The 21419-nt window shown below is 35.4% G+C and overlaps 1 protein-coding gene and 1 long non-coding RNA gene across 3 annotated transcripts; both read right to left on the bottom strand.

Moving 5' to 3' along the window:
* Nucleotides 1-1185: 1185 nt before the first annotated feature.
* LOC127971827 (uncharacterized) lies at nucleotides 1186-8387 on the bottom strand. 2 transcript variants are annotated; one of them, XR_008156929.1, is made up of 6 exons: nucleotides 8276-8387; nucleotides 3631-3695; nucleotides 3427-3498; nucleotides 3045-3101; nucleotides 1856-2088; nucleotides 1186-1467 (listed from the first exon to the last, which is right to left on the bottom strand). It is a non-coding gene; the product is annotated as an uncharacterized LOC127971827 (long non-coding RNA). The 2 variants fall into 2 exon arrangements; XR_008156928.1 differs by having other exon boundaries at nucleotides 1186-2088.
* Nucleotides 8388-9576: 1189 nt separating this feature from the next.
* rgs14a (regulator of G protein signaling 14a) lies at nucleotides 9577-20695 on the bottom strand. The gene is given in 15 exon segments (XM_052574889.1): nucleotides 9577-10560; nucleotides 10933-11007; nucleotides 11879-11960; nucleotides 12086-12212; nucleotides 12472-12545; nucleotides 13365-13580; nucleotides 14054-14157; nucleotides 15227-15305; nucleotides 16493-16660; nucleotides 16968-17111; nucleotides 17619-17711; nucleotides 18529-18695; nucleotides 18828-18849; nucleotides 20512-20646; nucleotides 20648-20695. Coding segments are annotated over 15 exon segments (1677 nt in total). The 5' UTR covers nucleotides 20681-20695; the 3' UTR covers nucleotides 9577-10402.
* Between the last annotated feature and the right edge of the window lie 724 nt (nucleotides 20696-21419).

Here is a 21419-nt window from a genome sequence, read left to right as displayed (position 1 = left end):
ACAAAACGTACTGCTCAAATTTGATCTTTAAACTTATGGGTTTATTAAATTATGAGTAATAGTGATGCTTAAAACACAATAACTAAACATGACATTAGTAACTGAAGATTAAAAACTGGACTAAGTATTGCAGCAAAATGAATGATTTTAGCATTAGCTCATGGAGCTGTGGTCAGTGGTCAGTCATGTGTGGTCTGGTCAGATTAATTATTGTGGAGAGGCCTGCAGTGTCAGCAGTCAGACAGTGTGATGCACCGGTTCACCTCTGAAAAAATTTAATCTGAGGACAGCCATTAAAAAAAGAAATAAATTGGGGGACTGCAAGTGTTAAGCATTGTTTAGGCCAGATTTACTGTACAAAAATAGAGTTTGGTTATTTGCTGAAATGGGAACCATATTAAAAAAAAAAATCATTAAATCTGTGTTGTATGCATGAATTGGTGCCGTCAGAATGAGAGTCCAAACAGCTGATAAAAACACAAAAATCCATAATTTACACCACTCCAGTCCATCAATTAACATCTAGTGTCATGAAAAGCTGCATGTTTGTAAACAAATCCATCATTCAATGGAAAAAAACATTGCTTCTGCTCACATTACAACACTATAATCAATAATAACACTTCCTCCAACAAAAAAAAAACTCTCATTGAAATCCACATATTTAATAGTTTAGAACAGTTTTAGACTGTTATAACTTGTAAGCAGTCGTTATTTCTCTCCTGATTCAGACAAGATGACTTTTTCACTGAAGAAAGAAATATTATGGATAAAGGACTGGTATTTTAGAAGAAACAGTCTGAAGGTAAAAAGGTCCCAATGAAACATCCTAACGAAATTCACAAGACATTAACTGATGGACTGGAGTGGTGTGAATTACTTGTAGATTATTATGATGTTTTTATCAGCTGTCTAGACTCTCATTCTGATGGCACCCATTCACTGCAGAGGATCCATTGGTGAGCAAGTGATACATCCTGGATGACCTGAGAAGTACATTTCAGCAATTTGTTTTCTTGTTTGTTTGTTTTTTGTGGGGGTGGAGGGGTGTACTGAAATGCATCTTGTCTTAACACTTGGTGGTATAATTTTACTTTGGTCAGAAATTGCTTGCACTATAGAGACAGCACAGATTTCATGAAACTTGTTTACAGGTGTGAGATGCTGTGAGGACGACTCAGTCACTGAACTTTAGCATGATGAGTGGTTAAAACTTTATTAGCACAAACTGTTTAACTTATGGATACTGTAAACACTTACACAACATCTTCAGCTGACTCATACTGTATGTCAGCTCTGTTCAGCTGATGCCAATAAATAAGTCAACGAATGAGCGGCTGACACTATTTGACTTACAGGAGCCCAAATACATGAGAGAGCTAGTGTGGAGTGAAAAACATTCAACAGACATATCAGACTGTAGAAACAAGCCAGCATCAAGCGTTCTTAGAAAACAATACACTGAAACTGTCACAAAATAAACTAAATTGAAAAAATGACTCATTTTGATTTCTGAGGGATTCTACTGAGCCCCGAAAAAGACAAGATGGCTTGAAAACAAAAGTAGATGTGAGGAAAAATGTGCATTTACTGTAAAACTTTTACATTCCCTCAAGAAACTGTTTTCTCACTAACTTTGCTTCCAATAACCTTTGATGCAAAATGCATAAGCATTCAGTAAGAAAAGCATTGAATTCTTTCATCTCATATTTTTCCATCACAATGAACCTTTAGGGGCTCTGTAGATTTATGATGTCAGACAACCAAAACATTAATATGTTAATTAATAATGTACACATTAACAGCAGCACTTATTGGCTGTGCAGAAAATATAATGAGGTGTTTATATCTTTACTGTCAGTGTACAGACATGAAGACTGAACGTGCTGCAGATCGACAGGTTTCATAATTGTGCGTGTGTTGAGCTGTACTGAAAATCCAACAAAAAAAAGGAGCTAATGCTTTAACTGTACTATACCAAACCTTGTTTTTAAAACCTTATGTGCGTGAGAGAAACACAGATTAATGGCAGCATCACTTTAGCTCTTCTGTGGATGATGCTGGAGTCACATTTTCTTCTGGTCCCTCCTGAAACATACAAAACCAAGAGATAAATGAACAGTTTTAGATTATGTTGGATATATTAAATTAATCTGTTCTATATAAAATCTTAAAAAAAAAAAAAAAGCTAGGTCATGATAGATCATGAAACCAATCTAATGAAACAGCCTTTAAGGCAGGACTCTGCAGGTGAATAGGCTATATATATATAAAATAAATAATAGTTATCACCATACTTACCCAGTTAAATGATTACACTGATAACTGCAACCATTTTTGTATTACAAGTCTTCTAAACTGTTAGGTATAAATATGCAAATGATACATTATTTAATTAAATATGCACTAATTTGTATAAATATTTAGTACAAAAATGGCGTGTGTACTAATGAAGTGGAGATTTATGGCTCAGTGTAAGAGGAAGAACATCCTTTAAAATTGTTTCCTGTAACTGGAATCTATTAACACAAATAGACAAAGTACCAAAAAGCCCAAACTTTCCAACTTGACAGATGCATGTGTTTTTTTTTCCCTAAAAAAAGCACATTAAATAGATCTATAATCCCTATTTCAACAAAAATGACCAATTACCACAGAAAATAATTGTAATTCTTTAAGGACTCTTTATACTTTGTATGCAAAACAAGCATTTATAATGGAAGTAAATGGGTAATTTAGAAGTATTTACTTATTTACTGACAATATAAGTAAATGCATTAAAAAATAAATGAAATATTGGGGAAAATATTACTTATTTATTAATATTTATTGTTCTTTATTTAATTTAAATTGCAATGTATCTATTAACATTTGTCAAATGCCTACGTAAAATATTTATTTTTCAAATAAATAAATGGCTTTTTTTCTAGTCAGAGGCATTTATTTCTCCATCCATTAAGTTTTTTGTTTTTTGTTTTATTCTCCAGGTTTTTCTATCATTGTAGTAATATTTGGTAATGACAAACACCAGGTTCAACACTCACCTTCACCTTTTCCAACTCTGACCCTCCAGGCAGTGATTTCTGAGGGATGTGGAAGGCCTAACATTAATCAAAAGATACTGTAGTTAATTAAATTAAATTAATGCATTTAGCAGATGCCTTTATCCAAAGCGTCTTACAGTGCATCAGGCGAACAGTGTTTACCTAACATGTGTTCCCTGAGAATCAAACCCACAACCTTGCCGTGCTAACGCAATGCTCTACCAGTAGTTATCCCAACAATGTTTAGGAAATGCATTGCACAGTGGTCCTGTGCATTCTTTCTGGACTTAGGTGTAAATGATCCTCAGAACTCAAGGAAGCAATAGATACTGTTACCAATGACACAAACACACACAATATATTGACACAACTATCAATTAACCTTTTTCGCTTGCTGGACTTCCTCTGTAGACTTCGACCTGCTTTTCACCGCATGTCTCTGGGGGGAAGTGGACTGCAAAGATACAGAGAGAGAGAGAGAGAGAGAGGCATACAGAGGCATACAGAGAGAGAGAGAGGTTCAGCACAGTAAAATGAGCACTCAGCAAAAGAGCCATTTTCTGTCAGCTCGGCAGGTTTTACACACCTTCTGATCCATGATTTAGTCGTGAGTGTCTCCTCAAGCACTATATGATCCAGCCGCGCAGCCGCCTGTCAGACAAAAGAGAATGGAACGATTATTATACACGAATAATAGTGACTGCATCACCACCTCGGGTGTGCATTATTTTTGTAATAATTCAACGGCCCGTCGTCAATTATTCCGCTTATACTACGGTTACCACACCTGAAGACATCAAACAGATATAGCTAAAGGGATTCCTCCAATTTTTGTACTTAAATCGTTATTGTGAGTAGGATTTTTTCTTCCGCATCTCATCGAATGCCTCTTTTTTCTAAAAAACGTAATTTTAAAGCTGGTAATGGAGACTTGAGCCGTTGATAGCATTCTAGTGCAGTTATTAATGAAGTTATTGGAAAGGAGAAAGAGAGAGAGAGAGAGAGGAAAAAAGAGAGATAGAGCAATTGTGTGAATTGGGTTACCTCTGTGCATTTCTAAACAGCACTGTTATTACCTCGCTATTGATAAATGTCATGTGTAGGCTTTAATTTTAATTTAATCAAATCGTCATTACTCGTTATTACTATTAATGATGCAAAGTGATATGGAACTGTAATGCGGTCAAGAGAGCTGCCTGTATGGAAGCATATGTGTAGCAATATTCAATTTGGAATGTAATATGCAAAATGACAATGCAATATGTAAAATGGCAATGCATTTCTGTATTTACATTTACATTTTCCAATACATTTGTGCAACGTTAGCTGCAAAATGAAAATTAAATTACATCATTTTAATTTTCCATTTCATACACTAGTTTTAATATGTAAAATGAATCATAATTTTAATGCTTTACAAGTTGCAAAATTAAAATGAAAATGTATTACAGAAATGATTAGATTTGTATAAACATGTTCAAATGCTATTTTTCTTAAATGCATTTAGACTCAGTCAAAACACTTCCGATTGCATTTTCATTCAATTTCCCGCAATTGATGTAGCAAAATTAAATGTGCACTTTGAAAATTCATTCCGAGCCGATCATGTTATGCTATATTTATATTTATTTTGAATTATATTTATATTTATTTATATTTATAAATAAATGATAGCTACATCTGATTTGAATATTATGCTAATTAAAAGTGAACGGTGGCTTCAGACATTACATTACCCACCTTGTGACATGGCGCGAGGGGGCTGATACGTGATCGTACATTCATTGCAGGACATGGAATGAAAATGCAATCGTAAGTGTCTTGACTGTGAGTGTTAATGCAATTAAGAAAAATAGCATTTGAATGATCATTTTGCCACAGTTTTAGCTTGAACATGTTATACATATCTAATCATTTCTGTGATACATTTTTATTTTAATTTTGCAACTTATAAAGCGTTAAAATTGGTATTAATTTTACATAGTAAAACTAGTGTATGAAATGGCAAATGAAAATTATGTAACTTAATTTTCATTTTGCACCAAACGTTGCAAAATTGTATTGGAAAATGTAAATTGAATGTCCAAATTGAATATTGCTACCCATATGCTTCCATATGTCTGGAACTACGTTCGCCGTGTGTTTCCCTGAAAATAATTGCACACCTCAGAACGTTCGTCAGCCAATCAGATTCAAGCATTCATCGGTTGTTATACACAGCCTGTGGAGAGGAAGTGTGTTGCGTCTCACTAACACTAGAGGGCACTACAGCACACTGACCAGTGTCTAAAGAGAAACAATCTACGCTCAAAAGTTAACCCTCTAATACCTGAAATAATTTGTGTATTTTTTTTTTTTTTTTTTATAGAACAGTTTTTTAAACCTTTATATATAGAAAAGTGTGCATGTGTTTTTGTGGAGTATTCACAATACATCAGGCTTTTATGGCTCGAAGTATGACACGGAGAATATAGAGCTCATGAGAAAAAAAAAAGAAAAACTCAATTTTATTCAGAGGTCCAAACGGAGCAAAAATATGCATTTTTGGTGCGGATGCTGATAAAAGTACCAGGAAATTCTGACGTTTGTAATGCAGTGACTTTATAATATTATAATATTATAATATTGAGAGATGAACAAATAAACATTCCTCAAAAGGAACGTTAATATTATACATTTGAGCATGATTTTTCCAAAAAATGATGTCTGGATAATCAAGTAAAAACAGTTGTCAAATCTTACCAACAATCAAATTATTCTTATGTTTACTTCAGTAAAGAGAATTGAAGGATTTTAAGCAAAGCTTTTATCAAATTCATAATTAAGAGGCCTTATACATATCAAATATGATACTGTACAGTTTTTTGGGTATAAATGTCAGTGATAGCACAAAATAATTTTGACTTGTTCTTCAATTGTTAAAAAAAAAAAAAGTAATCTGATTCAAATGGATGCAAACAGGGCATTTAGAAGGAGTTCACTTTAAAAGTTTTGATAATAAGAAGCAAAATTGCTTTGGTCACACCAGCCATGTCTTGAATATTATGTTGATGTATAAATACTTACTACACAAGTCATATGCATTTACTTTTATGCTACTTTTGCATGACAGTATGAATACTGCATGGTACAAAAGCAGCTCTGACATGCAATTAAATATCTACTTTTTACAATTCATGCCAGAAATTTGTAACCAGAAAGCCCTGGGTTGAAATAATACAGATTAAAATTATAGAATTTTTTTCGAGTTAGCTGTTCAATTAAGGCCTCACAATCCACCGCCTGTTGAGCAGTGATGAACAGGCATCCTCTGAGGACAGTGTGCATGTGAGAAGTTCAAGTGAAAGCAATGAGTGTGTGTGAGAGGTTAAACTCTCGATGTTCTGGTGTCACTGTGAAGAGCTCTGTGACTCGAGAGGAGGAAGACACACTTCCTATCGATTCATCCACACCAGTGAGTCAACGACACTAAAGGTGACGTTTCTGAGCCAGAGAGACCACGATATAGTGACACACACACACACACGCTCAGATGAGCGGATCTCTAAATGATATCCGATGATCTTCATGATTCTATTGTTCTGTGAGCCATACACAACATTGTCCTTTTAGCTCTCTAGGACAGAAGAGTGTGGTGGGAAAGCTTTTCAAGAGGCTGCTGTGGTTTGTAGTGTGTTCAAGGTGGTTGCCAAAGTGTTATTTTAACCCTCTTGGGGTCTGAGGGGTTTTTTGGGGCCCTGGAGATGTTTTGACTTGCACAGACTTTTGTGTTTTTTCGGTTTCTTATTCTGATTACACAGTATTCCACACAAACTGGGCAACAATACTAAGCATTGTTTATACATGTTTGTGCTCAAAGAAAATACAGTGTATGCCTGTATTAAAGCAACCAACAGATTTTTAAGTGTTATTGCATTGGTTCTCAGGCTGGGGGTTGTACAAGAGATCCTCAAAAGCATTTAAATTAATAAACTAATTCTATAACATTAATAATAACAACAACGATTAAAGTCTTCACTCTAATTGTATTGTATTGCATATGCTCTCTCTCTCTCTCTCTCTCTCTCTCTCTCTCTATATATATATACACACACATACACACACACACACTATAACAATTTGTATTAATAATAATCTGAAATACTTAAACCATAACTTGACATGTTATATATATTGCATAAACTATAGAATATAGATTTATAATTTATATAATTGTTATTATATGTTAATGTATGCAATTATATACACATTACAAATTATTTTATAAAATAAATCAAATTACAAATTTTATAGCAATAGTAACTCATAATTATTCTAAATGTCTACTCAAACTCTATATATACACAATATACTCTATACTACAATAAAATTATATTATAAACTTTAAAATGTCATAATGCAAATTTGGATCTCTGTACTTAATATTTAGACCTAAACACATTAGACTCGGTATTATGTTAGATAAGGTCTAAAGAATTCATCAAAACTTGAACACCAAAAGATACCGTAGTATTACCATAGTAAAGCATCTTACTGTAGCATGGTATATAACTATCAAACATCTGATATAACTTTCTATACTGAACACAAAATAAGATATTTTGAAGAACAGCTGATGATAGCCATTGACTTCCATAGTATAAAAAAATGATGGTCAATGGCTACAGTCAAATGTTTGGTTAGCTACATTCTTCAAAATATCTCTGAGTAAAAGAACATTTTCATTTTTGGGTGAGGCATCTCTTGGACATCAGTTCCAGGCATGTCAGTCATATTCTCATACTGTCATGATATTTCTGTGAGTCAGACCTGCAGTACATATTTAATACCACACCAACACCTTCATTTGTTGTTCCTAATAAATTCTTAAAAGAAACCATTCAGTGGGGAGGACAGAAATAGACCCATTATCCTCTTCCATAGACACTAAAGAGCAAGATTTGCTGTCTAACATCATGAAATCAGAACCAAGGCTCTGAATGTCCGGAAACGAACACCATTTTAGTCCAGGTTACTAAACACAAATCATCAGAATAGGACGCAGTTTGAGTCCATTCGCCTTTCAGTGATTCTGGAACAACTGCTGCATACAAATACACCAGTATAACACACACATCCTGGTGTTCAAGACGGGGCACATCATACAATACTTACACAAATACAATAAAAACATACTATTAATCGTCTGATTATAATGGATGATGATCAAATGGAAATAGATGATGGCTTACCCTTCTCCTGTCTGTCTGTGAAGGTGAGCAGCGAGGGAGTGAATCCTCCTTTCACGATGCAGTGTCTTTCCATCCCTCCCTTTCTCTCTCTCTCTCTCTCTCTCTCTCTCTCTCTCACACATACACATGCACACACACACACATACGCGCGCGCATCCCATTCATAATTTCACAGACAAGCATACACACCCACCAGTCCAGTCACGAACACACACTATGGATGAGTGTAAGAGAATGATGAAGGTGAGACAGAGAGAGATGAAGGGCTGGAAACAGTCAAATGCATACAAAAGGTGACCATGTTTGGCAATATTTAATGACATCAAACAACCTTTTTAATAATCAAATCAATGTCTGATTAAAACGTTACAATTAAGTCTCCAGAATATTTAAAACAATGTGTAATGACGCAAAAATTATTTACAAATATTTGCCGAATAATCAGGAGCAAATGAGTGACAAACACACACACACACACACACACATTATTGTATGCACCTTTTGAATGCATTTTACTGGTTTACAAAAATTACTTCCCGGGTTCATGACATCACAAACACAGATAAACCCCGCCCTCATGAAGAGGCAGCAAAGGGGACGAGGCCATGCTGCGTTGCTTCAGAAAAGAGGGAAGAGAAAAACTAGAGGTGCACCTAAAAATCTCTTCATATATTCTAATGGATTCACAGGTTTAAAAATCAATGTTCTAAAGCAAAACAAAATACTTTGTGGCATTTTTTTTTTTTTTTTTTACATTTAGTTGATGACAACACAGTAATGCTCCCCTGCATTTCAGACAAAACGAATCTGAGACAACCATATCAGAGAGGAAGTGAAACATTCTACACACACTAGAGAAAAACAGCAAAATACTGATAAGTGACTTCATTGCTCTAGTTGAAATGACAGTACGTGACTCAATATCAGAGAAGAGATTCATTTAAAGGAAATGTGATCTTTTACTCAACCTCACACCGTTCTAAACCTGTATAACGTTTTGTAGGAGGAAAGAAGACATTTTGAAAGTTCTCACTGCTCTTTGCTCATACAGTACCATGAAAGCCTGCATGACTTGAGAAGACCTGGAATATTCTGTAGCTTGGCACTGGTTTACTCCCGATTCAGGCAACTGGACTCTTAACATTTACTTTTCTCACAACTGCGAGATATAAAGTCAGATTTGCAATTCGCATTCGCAATTCTGAGCAAAACTGTGAAATGTAAACTTGCAATTGCAAGTTGAATTGTGAGATTGTAAAAAAAAATTAAAATAAATTCAGGCAAATATGTTGAAAAACTCAGAATAGCAAGATGTAAATTTAATAATTCAGAGTTTATATTTCATAATTCTGATGTTTGTCTGAGAATTGGGAGAAAAAAATTATAAATTTAAAGTAAATGTCCAATATATGCTTTCATTTTACACAAAAGAGTAGTACTAGACAAATAATACACAAACAATTTAAATGAATGATCATGGTCATACAGTTTTGGAACAACATCGAGTGGAAATTACATTTAATTTAGGACATTTGAAATAAATTATTTCAAAACTAAATATGACCTTGCTTATCTCATTTCATATCAGATTGTCTCACCAAATGAAACAAAGTGCCTAAAATCACACGCAACACAGTGCAGTTTCACACAACAGCTCACACAAAACCTTTTTAAATCAGACCCTAAATTCACTGTGAACAAAAGAAAAAAAAACAATAAACTCAATATAAAGTCATACTAGATGAGTTCCCATACCAAATATGTTCTGATAAATAAGAGCACACTTGATATTGCACATACAATCTGATATGAAAATAAATACAATTGTTTTAGTAAGCAAATGTAGTTGGATTTTTTTTTAAAGGCAACTTTCTATAATTTTGCATTATTTGACAGGCAGCGTTTCTAAGAGCTCTACATGGCAGTGTCTGTAATTTACAAAATATACACTTTACTCAATCACTCTCAAGGTTAAGAAACCTCAACTCTCTCTCTCTCTCTCTCTCACACACACACACACACACACACACTTGCGTAACCTTTTCAGAGTTTCTCTCCTCCAGTCTCCCATACAGCTAACTGATTTGAGTCTTAAGTTGCTTGAATAGTGCTCGAATGGTTCTCAGGTCAAAGGGCACAATCCTGTGTCTGGTCGCAGGAAGTCTGCTCCTCGTTCCCTGCTGGCAGCTGCAGGAACTGCGGTAACTCCAGCTGCTCTTTGGTGAGTAAACCACGCTGGTCCTCCACACGACTGCACTGTGCACGGGACAGCAGCTCAACAAGACCTGAAAGAAAACAGCCCGACAGTTTTGATATGTCAGACAAATACGGTCATATTCAATAGAACACAAGCTATGGCTTAGTGCATACTATTAGTACACTGACCAGTATGCAATAATATGTAATTAATAATAAAACAAATTAAATAACTTAAGTGCAATTGGAATATAATGTTTTCAAAACAAATTAAATGTAAAAATAAATTGATTCAGTCCTCATAATGGATGGACAAATTATGAGCACTGCATTTCTTTCGAAAACACAGGGTAGTTTGCACATGAGATCACATAATGTGCATTTCCTGGCTTTGGCTTTCAGTTGAAGGTTGCATAACTAGCATGTTAATATACACCATAAATGTAAGACTTCTGCATTACCATCCATTTCCTGGTTTCTTCTGGGTCTGGGATTTGCTTTGGCTGTTGGTAAAGCGGCTTGAGTCTCCAAACCAACTAAAACACAGAGATACACGTCATTAAACAGTCTGAGGAGTGAGGAAATGAGATCACAAGAAAGACTGTCAGTTAACACCTCCCACATAATCCTATTTTTAAGGTCTGGTGTAATGTGGTGGTCCCTTCAGCCCTCTCCGCTCCATCTGAAGAGCTACAGCGAGAAAATGAGCTTTCAAACGCTGCTTTAAAGCCTGCAATGACCCCTGAGGTGGAGGTTTCATTTGAGTGGGGCAAAAACACTGTGACGGGAAAGTACAATAAGCCTAACGCAAACTGACACGAGAGAGACAGAGAGAATATCACAAGCGGTTTGCATAACTAAACCAAGAGACATTGATTTAAATCCTGCAAGAAGATACTAGAAGTGGAAAAGAAAAGAAATCGAGTTCATTGTGTTAGCTTGACAGAATTTAAAGTGTCAAAAATACAGACCTCAAGTTTATGTTTTTAACAGTCTACAGTTTTTTTTTCTCTTCATTATCTTGTCCAACTTATCTACTTATTTGTTTTTGCTTCCATTTTAGTTTTGTAGAGATTTTTTAAATTAGACAATGTATTTTGAACCATTTGAGCAGATCAAAAGATTTAAGGGAATAAAATGTACTGGGTCTAAACTTTTGACCTGTAATGCACATACACAAATATACAAACTAGAATGATAGATGAGTGCAATTATATAATTTTAATAAAATTAGTAAAAAAATAAATAAAAATAAAAATTATTTAAATTTAAATTAGATGTATTATTTTTATTTATAAAATAAGTTTTTCTACTTAAGTATAATTAAATTACCAAACACATTTATTTTGTAGATCAATATAAATTGTGCAACAATTTATCAGTTTAAAATGAAAACTGTTAACGCACCTTTAACTTTGTCCAAACACAGTGTTTTGTTGGCAAGACGAAACACGTTTGTGCTCATGTTTAGAGGTTCATTTGAGCCACTCTGGAATGAAAGGGAAAAGAAAAGAAAAAAAGTTTTCTTTCAAATGCTCTATGTGTTCACAAAACTCCCATTGTTCACTGCCTCACACATCAGTTTTTGACATGTGGGATAAAGCGTTTACACACCAGAGTAACCTGCACATCCTGAGGTCGCACTTGGTATTTCTGTAGGACAGTGGAAAGTGTATCGCCCAAATTCTTGCTCGACTTTGCAATGATTCCTATCGTTCTTTCTGCAAACGCAATGTACAGCCTGCACACAAACAAACCTGTCAACATATCGGAGCACCACGGCGGTTACAGGTAACTAAAACTAGAACCATAAAAAAAAAAAATGCTAGAAATAAAATAAATGTCTAAAGAAGATTTTGGGTATTGCAGTTAGCTGATGCTAGATAAGATGCTGGTGTATCCTTAAAAGGTTAAGGGTATTATTTTAATGTTTAAGGTTTTTTCAACTATTGCGTTTATGATTATCTAAGGTCTGTGTGCGTACAATATGTGTGACTCACGCAAATGTAACTTTGAGCTCCAAAGTGAGCTGTTGATCTCCAAACAGAGAGCTGTCCTGATCCAGAGAAAGAGGCTGTCGAGAAGCAAACATTCATTATCCTCACAAATATCATGGTTAAAAAAAATAAAAAATAAACTTAGACCAATAATATAGTCTTAAAACTGGTGCATTAAAAAGCTCAGAAGACAAATATATGTAAAACATTTAATATTTAATAGAATAAACTTGTAAATTTTCCATTTCAGCCAAAAAGGGGTGTAAATTTACGTTTCAGTTGTGGCCATTCGCCAAATACATGCATAAACAATTAAAAACCGAATCTAAAAATAAAAACTAACTTGAAATAATAATAAACCAGTAATAGCATCTCGATACTAAAACAACCCATGTATAAATATCCAATTTGCACATGCAAAGCATTTAACCAATCAGAGCGGTGTTCATTAACATTATTAAGTCATAAACTGGATGTTTTAATGCCACTCTAAATTGAATTCTCAGAGATCGAGAGAGGGCAGAAAATAATCTTGCAAAACTAAACAGAGCTTTTGCAGCAATGGAATTTAAAATAATAGATATAGTATACAAAGACATAATGCAGAGATTGAATGTCAAAATATTTTGCACTATTATTGAACTAACTAAACACTGATCTGACTTGAGCTGAATAATGATACTATTGGCTTTTCACAGCTGATTTAAAGCTGAAATTCATAATTGAAGAGCTTTTACTGGGAAGCTAAAAGTTTAAAACAATCTGTATTGTATAGATCAAATGCAACTTGACAATGCTTGCAGTTGTCAAAGATCTTGTGGAGCCATAAAGCTGAAGTCACAGGTAAGATAAATTTGTGAAGACCTCATTGCCCTCATTTAGGTTGCCAGACTGACCTTATCTTTGCCTTGTAGGTAGATGATGACATCTTTCAGAGGAAAGCCTCTCTTCTCACACAGGCTGCTCAGCATGTCTCTGAGGCTCACGCTGGGTTTGGCAGGGGCCAGGCTGGCGGTCCCGTCCGGCAGGTAGACACAGCAGTACTTATCGGCTGTCGGAGAACCACAACTCAAGGCTTCTGGATCAGAGATGGCCACATTGCAGCGCCCGTTCTGACAGAGACAGAACAAACTATTAAAAACATAATGCTTTTCCATTTTTCATTCGAACATATCTTGCAACTGCTGAAATGAAATCAAACTAACTTCTGAGACTTCTAGCTCATGTCTATTATCTTGTTTGCAGAGATGTGTTCAAGCTTTTGTCCAAAAAACAAAAGGAATCCACTCTTAGCTATTTTGCCAGTTTGAAGCAGCTCCAGAAGAGATAAAAGTATATTATTTTCATACTAAATACTCTTGTATGTTAAACCGTACGTTTTCCCCACAAGGACAGCTAGCAAAAGCAAATCATGCTTGTGTTTAGGCTGTGAAGCTTTTTTTTTTTTCTAACACTACTAGCCCAATGATTTTAACAGCAGTACATGTCATCATAATACTGAATAAAATGCTATATTTTTGTGGTCCTACACACATGAAAAAGTAAAAACATTAATTTGGAGGAATATTTGGATTGATGTAGATACCTCAGCTCGCCCAAATCCAGAGACCAACTCCAGACTGCTGTTAGACTTCACTGAGATCTGAGACTCTTTACGAGACACCATCACATGCTGATATGACTGGTCAGCTGAGAAACAAACACTGTTAGTGTAATCATGGCTGAAAAAGCATGCAAACAAAAGAGACATTAAAAAGTTTGAAAGTTTCCATGGATGTTCAGAACTAAAAAAAAAACTAGTTTAAGACATTAGTTTCTACCCTTCTGAAACACCTGGTTTTCCCCTACGCCCTTCTTTCTGGTGCAAAACAAACAGCTGGATTGCACCCTTCTTTTTGGTCTAAAAACCATTGCTATAAATTAAACTCAAGAAACAATATAAAAATCTGGTACTATATTTCACGAGCACCAAGAGCTGTGATTGGTGTAATATGTATATTTACAGACATTTTGCCATTCACGCAATAGTGATTCAAGCCAGCAACTACACAATTAACTTTGTTGCTATACCTGTTAGTTGCATGAAAACCATCTGTTATCTATATTGCAATCATTTTTATATACAGAAAGCGATTAAAGATTGTTCTCTTTATAATCTGTGGAGCACGCAAGTCTGTCAGTGATTTGATTTCTGTATTTTCGCCTGTTATAATCAAATTCACACTCTGCTCTTATTTACATTATTTACGTTATGCTAGTTATGATTAAAGTATTTATGTAGTAATTATGTTGCATTAAGGAGATTATCAATCATCATAGGGACATGACCATGTTCGGCTACAACGCAGCGTTGCATATGCGATGCGAATAGATCAAAATATAATGCTATGATCAAAACTGTCACAGTAGGTGGCTGTTAGAGTGAAAGTTTCAGAGAGAGTTCGTCATGTATAGTAATGCTCATTTTGTATGCAAAAATATCAGCCAATCACAGCAGTGTGCGTTTTCATTGAAGTCTCACAGCAGACACGCCCCTTAAAATGAAGCGTTTAAATCAGAGTAGAAAATTATCATTTGTATATAAATTATGACCGTTTGCAAAGCATTGCATAAGCCTTTTAACTATGGACAACTTTTAACCATTAGTCACATGAAATATGCATGTTCATGAGAGCGACTCTTGAGATGATGGCATGCACTGCAGACACGTCCACAAAGATGCCGCACACAGATAAAGAAGCACTGAGTCAGATGGTACCTCCCCATGAGCCTCTCTTCTCTAACCTCTTCTTCCTGTTGGTCTTGCTGTCGGATGAGGGCACTTTCAACTCAACACTCTGCTCCAAAAACACAATTATACACGTATAAGCACTTTTTTCACTGTGGTTCACAGACTGATAGCTCACTGATACAGCATCAAATTCCCACGGTGGAGTGGTAACACTTTCTCACACAATTATTCCATTTTAAACAGTTTACACTTGCACTTTATGCTACACAGATTCATTTCAGAGCCCATATTAACAGCATTCACGCTGCACATGCAAGTAGTGTCAGAATAGATCAACTGAAACTCAACTGAAGATCTAAAAAGCACTACAGATATTTTGCAATAAAGACATTATGAAGCAACAAGCCAGTGGACCAAAACTACTCTTATTATTCAAAGGTGACAAAAATAAATGCATAAAAAAAACTTTATATTCAGTACAGTCTAAATTAGACAAATTTAGCATTTTATAGAACATGTTTGGGGTTTAGTCTCTTCTCCATGTAGATTAATTGGCAAATTGAGATTAACACCTCCTGTTAACTGGATTTCTTGATGACCAAGTTTATCGCATTTTATTGCTAACCATTTTAACTATTTCCAACTAATGTAACTTTAAGCATTACAAATTTGTGTGATTCATGTTGTTAATCACTATTAGTTTACTGGCAAGGTACGTAAAACAGGCTGTACCAATCAAAAAAATTATAATTCAATGTTTTCAACATTGATAAGAAACCCTTCTTGAGCAGCAAATCAGCATATTAAGCTGATTTCTGAAGGATCATGTGACACTGAAGACTGGAGTAATGATGCTGAAAATTCAGCTTTAAAAAGCACAGAAATAAATGACATTTTACAATACATTCACATAGAACATTTTTAAATAGTTTTTTTTTTTATCAAATAATTGCGATATTAGTGCCAAAAGAGTTTAGACTTAAAATGCGGAGGGTTCAAACTTTTGAACGGAAGTGTGGAAATCAATTTTAAAAGCCGAACTGTACATTTCAGAGTCATGTCTGAGATAATCAGTTATTATGTTTGGACAGACTGAACTAGTGTATAACAGTGACCTCGTTTCAATTTTTATGGTCACTTCAGATGTTAACATCCGGTCAGAGGTTGGTCAGAATAAGTGGCAAAAACAGCCTGACTTGATAGGAATAGGGTTAGGAGGACTATTGTTTGTGTCACAGGAATGACTCTAAAACATTGATTCCAAACTTGCCTTGAATTGACTTTAAATGTTACCTTTCTGTTATTAGGTGGCGTTGCACTCTTTTTAGACATTTTGTTTCTGGGCTCCGGGGTTCCAACACTGGGAAGAGGACGACCCTCCACACAAGACAGCATGCAGTTCTGGTAGAGCGGAGAGCGGACAAACCTCGTGTAGCTGTCCATTTTCATCAGCTTGAAGATCTACGGAAAATAATCATTTTAATAATGAGACTTCCTCTGGGTACTTGTAGTCAGAACTCTTATAAAGCTGAGGTTGCAATGAAACCTTCATTTGTTATGAATAACCTGATCTTTTGGTTTTAATTTTATCCTATTATACAAAAAATGCTTTACATTATACTTTAATTATCCAATCCCTTTTGCTCATTAAAGTAAAATTATTATATATATATTTATGATATTTCATGACATGTATATCATGATGAGTATTATACAGTACTGTACAGTACTGGCGTTGACAGTTTATCTTACCACCCACATCTCATACCTGTCCCTGTGCTTTATTGAACATGTCGGGCGTAGGCGTCTCTAATGCACTCTCTTCAATCTGGGCCGTATCGTCGATATTAACCGCATGCAGAGAGCTCTCAGAAAGAAAACTGTCGTAGATGGAACGCGCCTCTTTCTTCAGCTGATGGGGGACATTTGAGAGTTTTAGGGTGATAACTGCTAGTTATGACCATAGATTCAGATCATACAGAGAAGAAAAAGTGCAGATGCACATGGTAAACACTCAAACACAAATCAATGAGCAAAACTAGAATTTCTAGTGAATAGATCACTGGGATGTTGTTATAAGGGTTTTTCAGCTCAGCTCAAAACCCATTAATTGTGCAAGATCCTAGTTTTGTTACATTTCATCAATTGATTACAATGTTGATGGAGACACATGGGCTGCTATCCTGCCCTTGAGAAAGGCATTAAACCCACGGTAGCTTTAAGAAAAAACGTCTGTTTTACTTAAAAATAATACAGAAAAATCTGCTGATTTCAAGTTATAATGTATCTTCGGAAATCCAAAATTCTAATTTAAATGGGATTTTTTGTTTAAATGGGTTTAAATAAGATTTTCTTCTTTTTAATTAGATTTTTACATTGGATTTTCGTTTACAAGAAGTTAAACAAGTGCTTTGCATACCTCTTCCAGTCTAGTGGCTGGGATTTTCTTGAACTTTTCACAGGCTTCGTAGAACAGAATATTCTCAGCACTCACCTCGGATTTGAGAAACTCCTGTGAGACAGGAAGAAAGAAAGAAAAGCACAACACTTCAATGATTCACACATTTAATTAACAAAAGCCCTAGGTGTAAATTATGTGTTTTTACCCATGAATGAGTGCTTCCTTTTTATCACGAGCAGTGACATTTGTGCATCAGCTTGCTACATGCTGACACATAAAACTAGTTTTAATAACCTGAAATCCTGATCAACTGCTTGGATGTGAAGAGGTCATATTTTATTATGCTTATATCTAATGCTACTGTCAACAACATGGGGGGAAAAAACAAATGGTTTAATTTTATATCAGATGCGAAAGCCATATCTCTTGAAAACTAATAGCATTCATATAATTTGCAGAAACAAGAGGTTTGTTTAACTCACAATCCCTAACACTGATATGAATCTTGCTTATGGTGTGGTATATCTTTAAATGCTCCCACTCAAAAAATAAAATAACCACAGAGGCCCAAACTGATCAAATTTATGCAGTTTGGAACAGATGCTGATATTTAAAGGTCGCAAAAGTAAGATAAATTCTGATCGCTTGTAAAGTAAATCAATGAGATCTTTATAACAGTATAAACATAAAATGATAGAAATATCAGTGGTCACTCTAGATCTCCAATAATGTGTCTTCGTAAGAAGATATTTAAATGTTTAGTTTGATGATCAAAACAAAATGCAATGTCATACACAGATGAATGAGAGATAAACAATAAACGTTCCTCAAAGTCATATTTGATATTCAATGATTTTTCTGAGAAAAAAAAATAATGATGGATAATCAAACCAATATTGGCTTCATAAAAAGCAGCACTGAATCTTACGGTGAAGTATCGCACACCGACACGGTCTTCAAGCAGGTGTTCGAAACACACCGCCCAGCTGACCACCCGACTGGCTGGACCATCAGCCCCTTGAGGACCACCGGTCCTGCTCGAGCTCTCTGATAGGCTGGAGCTGCTGCCACGACTGGGTAACTTGGAGTTGAGCTCTGCACGGAGATGACAGTTAGAGATGAGTAAGACATGCATAAAAAGCGGTTTACGTGATTGACATGATGCAGTGGGTGACCCACTTGTGATCGGATCACAAGACTGACAAGAAGAGTAGAGACAACACTCACCCCCATCAGAAACCGCCTGGGTCTGCAACACCAAACAAACACAATCAGTCTACCATGAAATCAATGGAGGCCTGTATCACAGTCATGAATTAATGTATCACAGGAAATCACATTCTAACAGCTGCATGGTTTTTTTTTCCTGAGCTGTACACTCAAACAGGAAATGGGTGTGTTTGATGTTAGTAAAAAGTTCATTAGGAGACATGACACGACTCAAGCAGCAGTCACATTTAGTGAGGTTAGCTTTCAACTGACCCACTGGGCAAAAACATGTTTGTGTGATAGAAAGTTGCACTGCCATGGAAACAAAGTGAAAACCTGATTGCAAAATGCTTATTTTCTCAGCGGCTCATCATGCAATCGCATTTCTTCTCTAACACAATTTGACAAGACATCTAAAAGGAAGACACACCATGGATTGCTTTTTTATACAAGCTAATTGCAATAACTGCAAACAATAACATTGACTTTTTTTTGTTGTTGTTGTTGTTTTTTTTTAAATCACAAAAAAGGAATTGAAAGCTTTTGCCAAAATGGATTTTTGTAAGACTTACAGAGAATTTTCAGGAGAATGTTATATAAAAATATAGTTTTATATTATATAATTCTAATTATTACCCTACAGATTTAAAGGAATGGTTCACTCAGAAATGCATTTTCTTTTGATTGGAGAAAGCTTGGATTATGGACTGGTTAAAATTGTTTTTATTTTTTGTTTGTTTTGTAAGTTAAACATCTTGATGGATTTGTTTCTTGCAAACACACAGCTTTTTGCTTTACAACATGTTCATTGATATACTGGAGTGATGTGGATTTCTTGTGCATTATTGTGATGTGTTTATCAGCTGTTTGGACTCTCATTCTGACGGCACCCATTCACTGCAGAGGATCCATTGGTGAGCAAGTCCGTAATGCTACATTTCTCCAAATCTGTTCCCCTGAAGAAACAAACTCATCTACATCTTGGATGGCCTGAGGATGACTACATTATCAGCATATTTTAATGTTTGGATGAACTATTAATTTTACCTAAAAATAAACACTGCTGAATTTTTAGCAATATATTTACTTGTACGCATCACACAGACATGTTGCCGTTTACATTGCATCCAAGCTATGCATCTTATTGATTCATAGATTCCCCCGGAACTGAACCAGTGACTTAGTTCCAATTATGAATCATCTTTGCCCCTGAAGACATCCCTAGACTTCTCCAAAGCTGCTTTGTCAGATTCACCTTAACTTTGGGGGACAATTTTGTCCTCAAATCAAACACACATGACGAAAAATCCTCTCTGACTGACTGTGGATGGAAAAATGCACCAAGACTAGTTAAACAAGCCAGCCAGAAGAAAACACCGGTCATGAAACAGTAGCAACAAATTTACGACTCCTCAAAGCAAACCGCTCAATTATCTCCCTGTGCCACAGTCGGATTTCTAACACCTGAAATGCTCAACTAAACACCTTAAACCAAAATCCATCACCTTCTGGATTATAAATGTTCATCGGATGTTCATGTAAAAGTTCATACATTTTTATGATTGCTGAGATGAAATATTAAATGATCATGAAACAACTCTGAACATATGCACACAACCACACACCCATTAAACCGAACCGATCAGTGAAGCCTCATCCTTGAGCTGGAGAAAACCCCCCAGCAGGCCTGAACCAGACTTACCATCTGACCCGCTGGCACTGACAGAGTGTTCATTTTCTTGGACATGGCCACATCAGGGTACGACACCGAGTACGTCGCTCCAAACTGTTCCCCTCTACAGCTACGCTGCCTGCCAGCCCTCTTTCTTACAGCTCTTGTCACTTCCTGTTTCAAAGGGAAGTCTTACCATAGCAACACACCGCAAGAGGAACTGCGGTTACTCTGACAAAACCTCTCTTTCGACTGTAAGCAACCCTTTGTGTGGTATGAGACCTGTGCTAAGGCCCACCTGCCCCTGCGCTTATGCACTCAAACAAACCTGACGAATATAATTATTAAATAACCAACCACAGTGGATGACCTCAAACCATTAGGGGCCACAAATGTACTCAAACAGGCAGTAAAGTAACCAGTTTCTTGCACAATGGACTTGCACAACAAACGTCCACGTCTGTTCATGTGGAGAGAAATTAAGCAACATTTTTCACAGCATTTGTCATACTGTGGTGTCACACGTGCAGTGAATCAGAGCACAGATTACTGTGAAAAATAATCATTAATTATAAACATAATGGAGTACAAATGATTACTGTCAGATCAGAAGTTGTCAGAAAACTGAAGTTTTATATGAACTGTAACAATCTTGCTTCACTTATGTAACAGCTTGTTAAATGTATTGTGCCAACGTGCTTATATTGTGTCCCTCATCAGTGGATTAACAGTCTTAATTTAAAAAAATGTAACCGTATCAACTAATAAGAAACAAAAAGCAAAAAAAAAAACATTAGAGAAATGTGCGGCTAAAATATACATGGACAATAAATAAAAACAAATTAAAGACGAAACAACAAATGTAAAAATTCTAAATATATTATATAATATACATATATATATAGAGAGAGAGAGAGAGATTTATTTTTATTATTTTA

Source organism: Carassius gibelio, chromosome B14 (genome assembly GCF_023724105.1).
Source record: "Carassius gibelio isolate Cgi1373 ecotype wild population from Czech Republic chromosome B14, carGib1.2-hapl.c, whole genome shotgun sequence".
Lineage (NCBI taxonomy): Eukaryota > Metazoa > Chordata > Actinopteri > Cypriniformes > Cyprinidae > Carassius > Carassius gibelio.
Note: the sequence above shows the minus strand (reverse complement) of the source record. Positions and strands in the feature narration are given on the sequence as shown.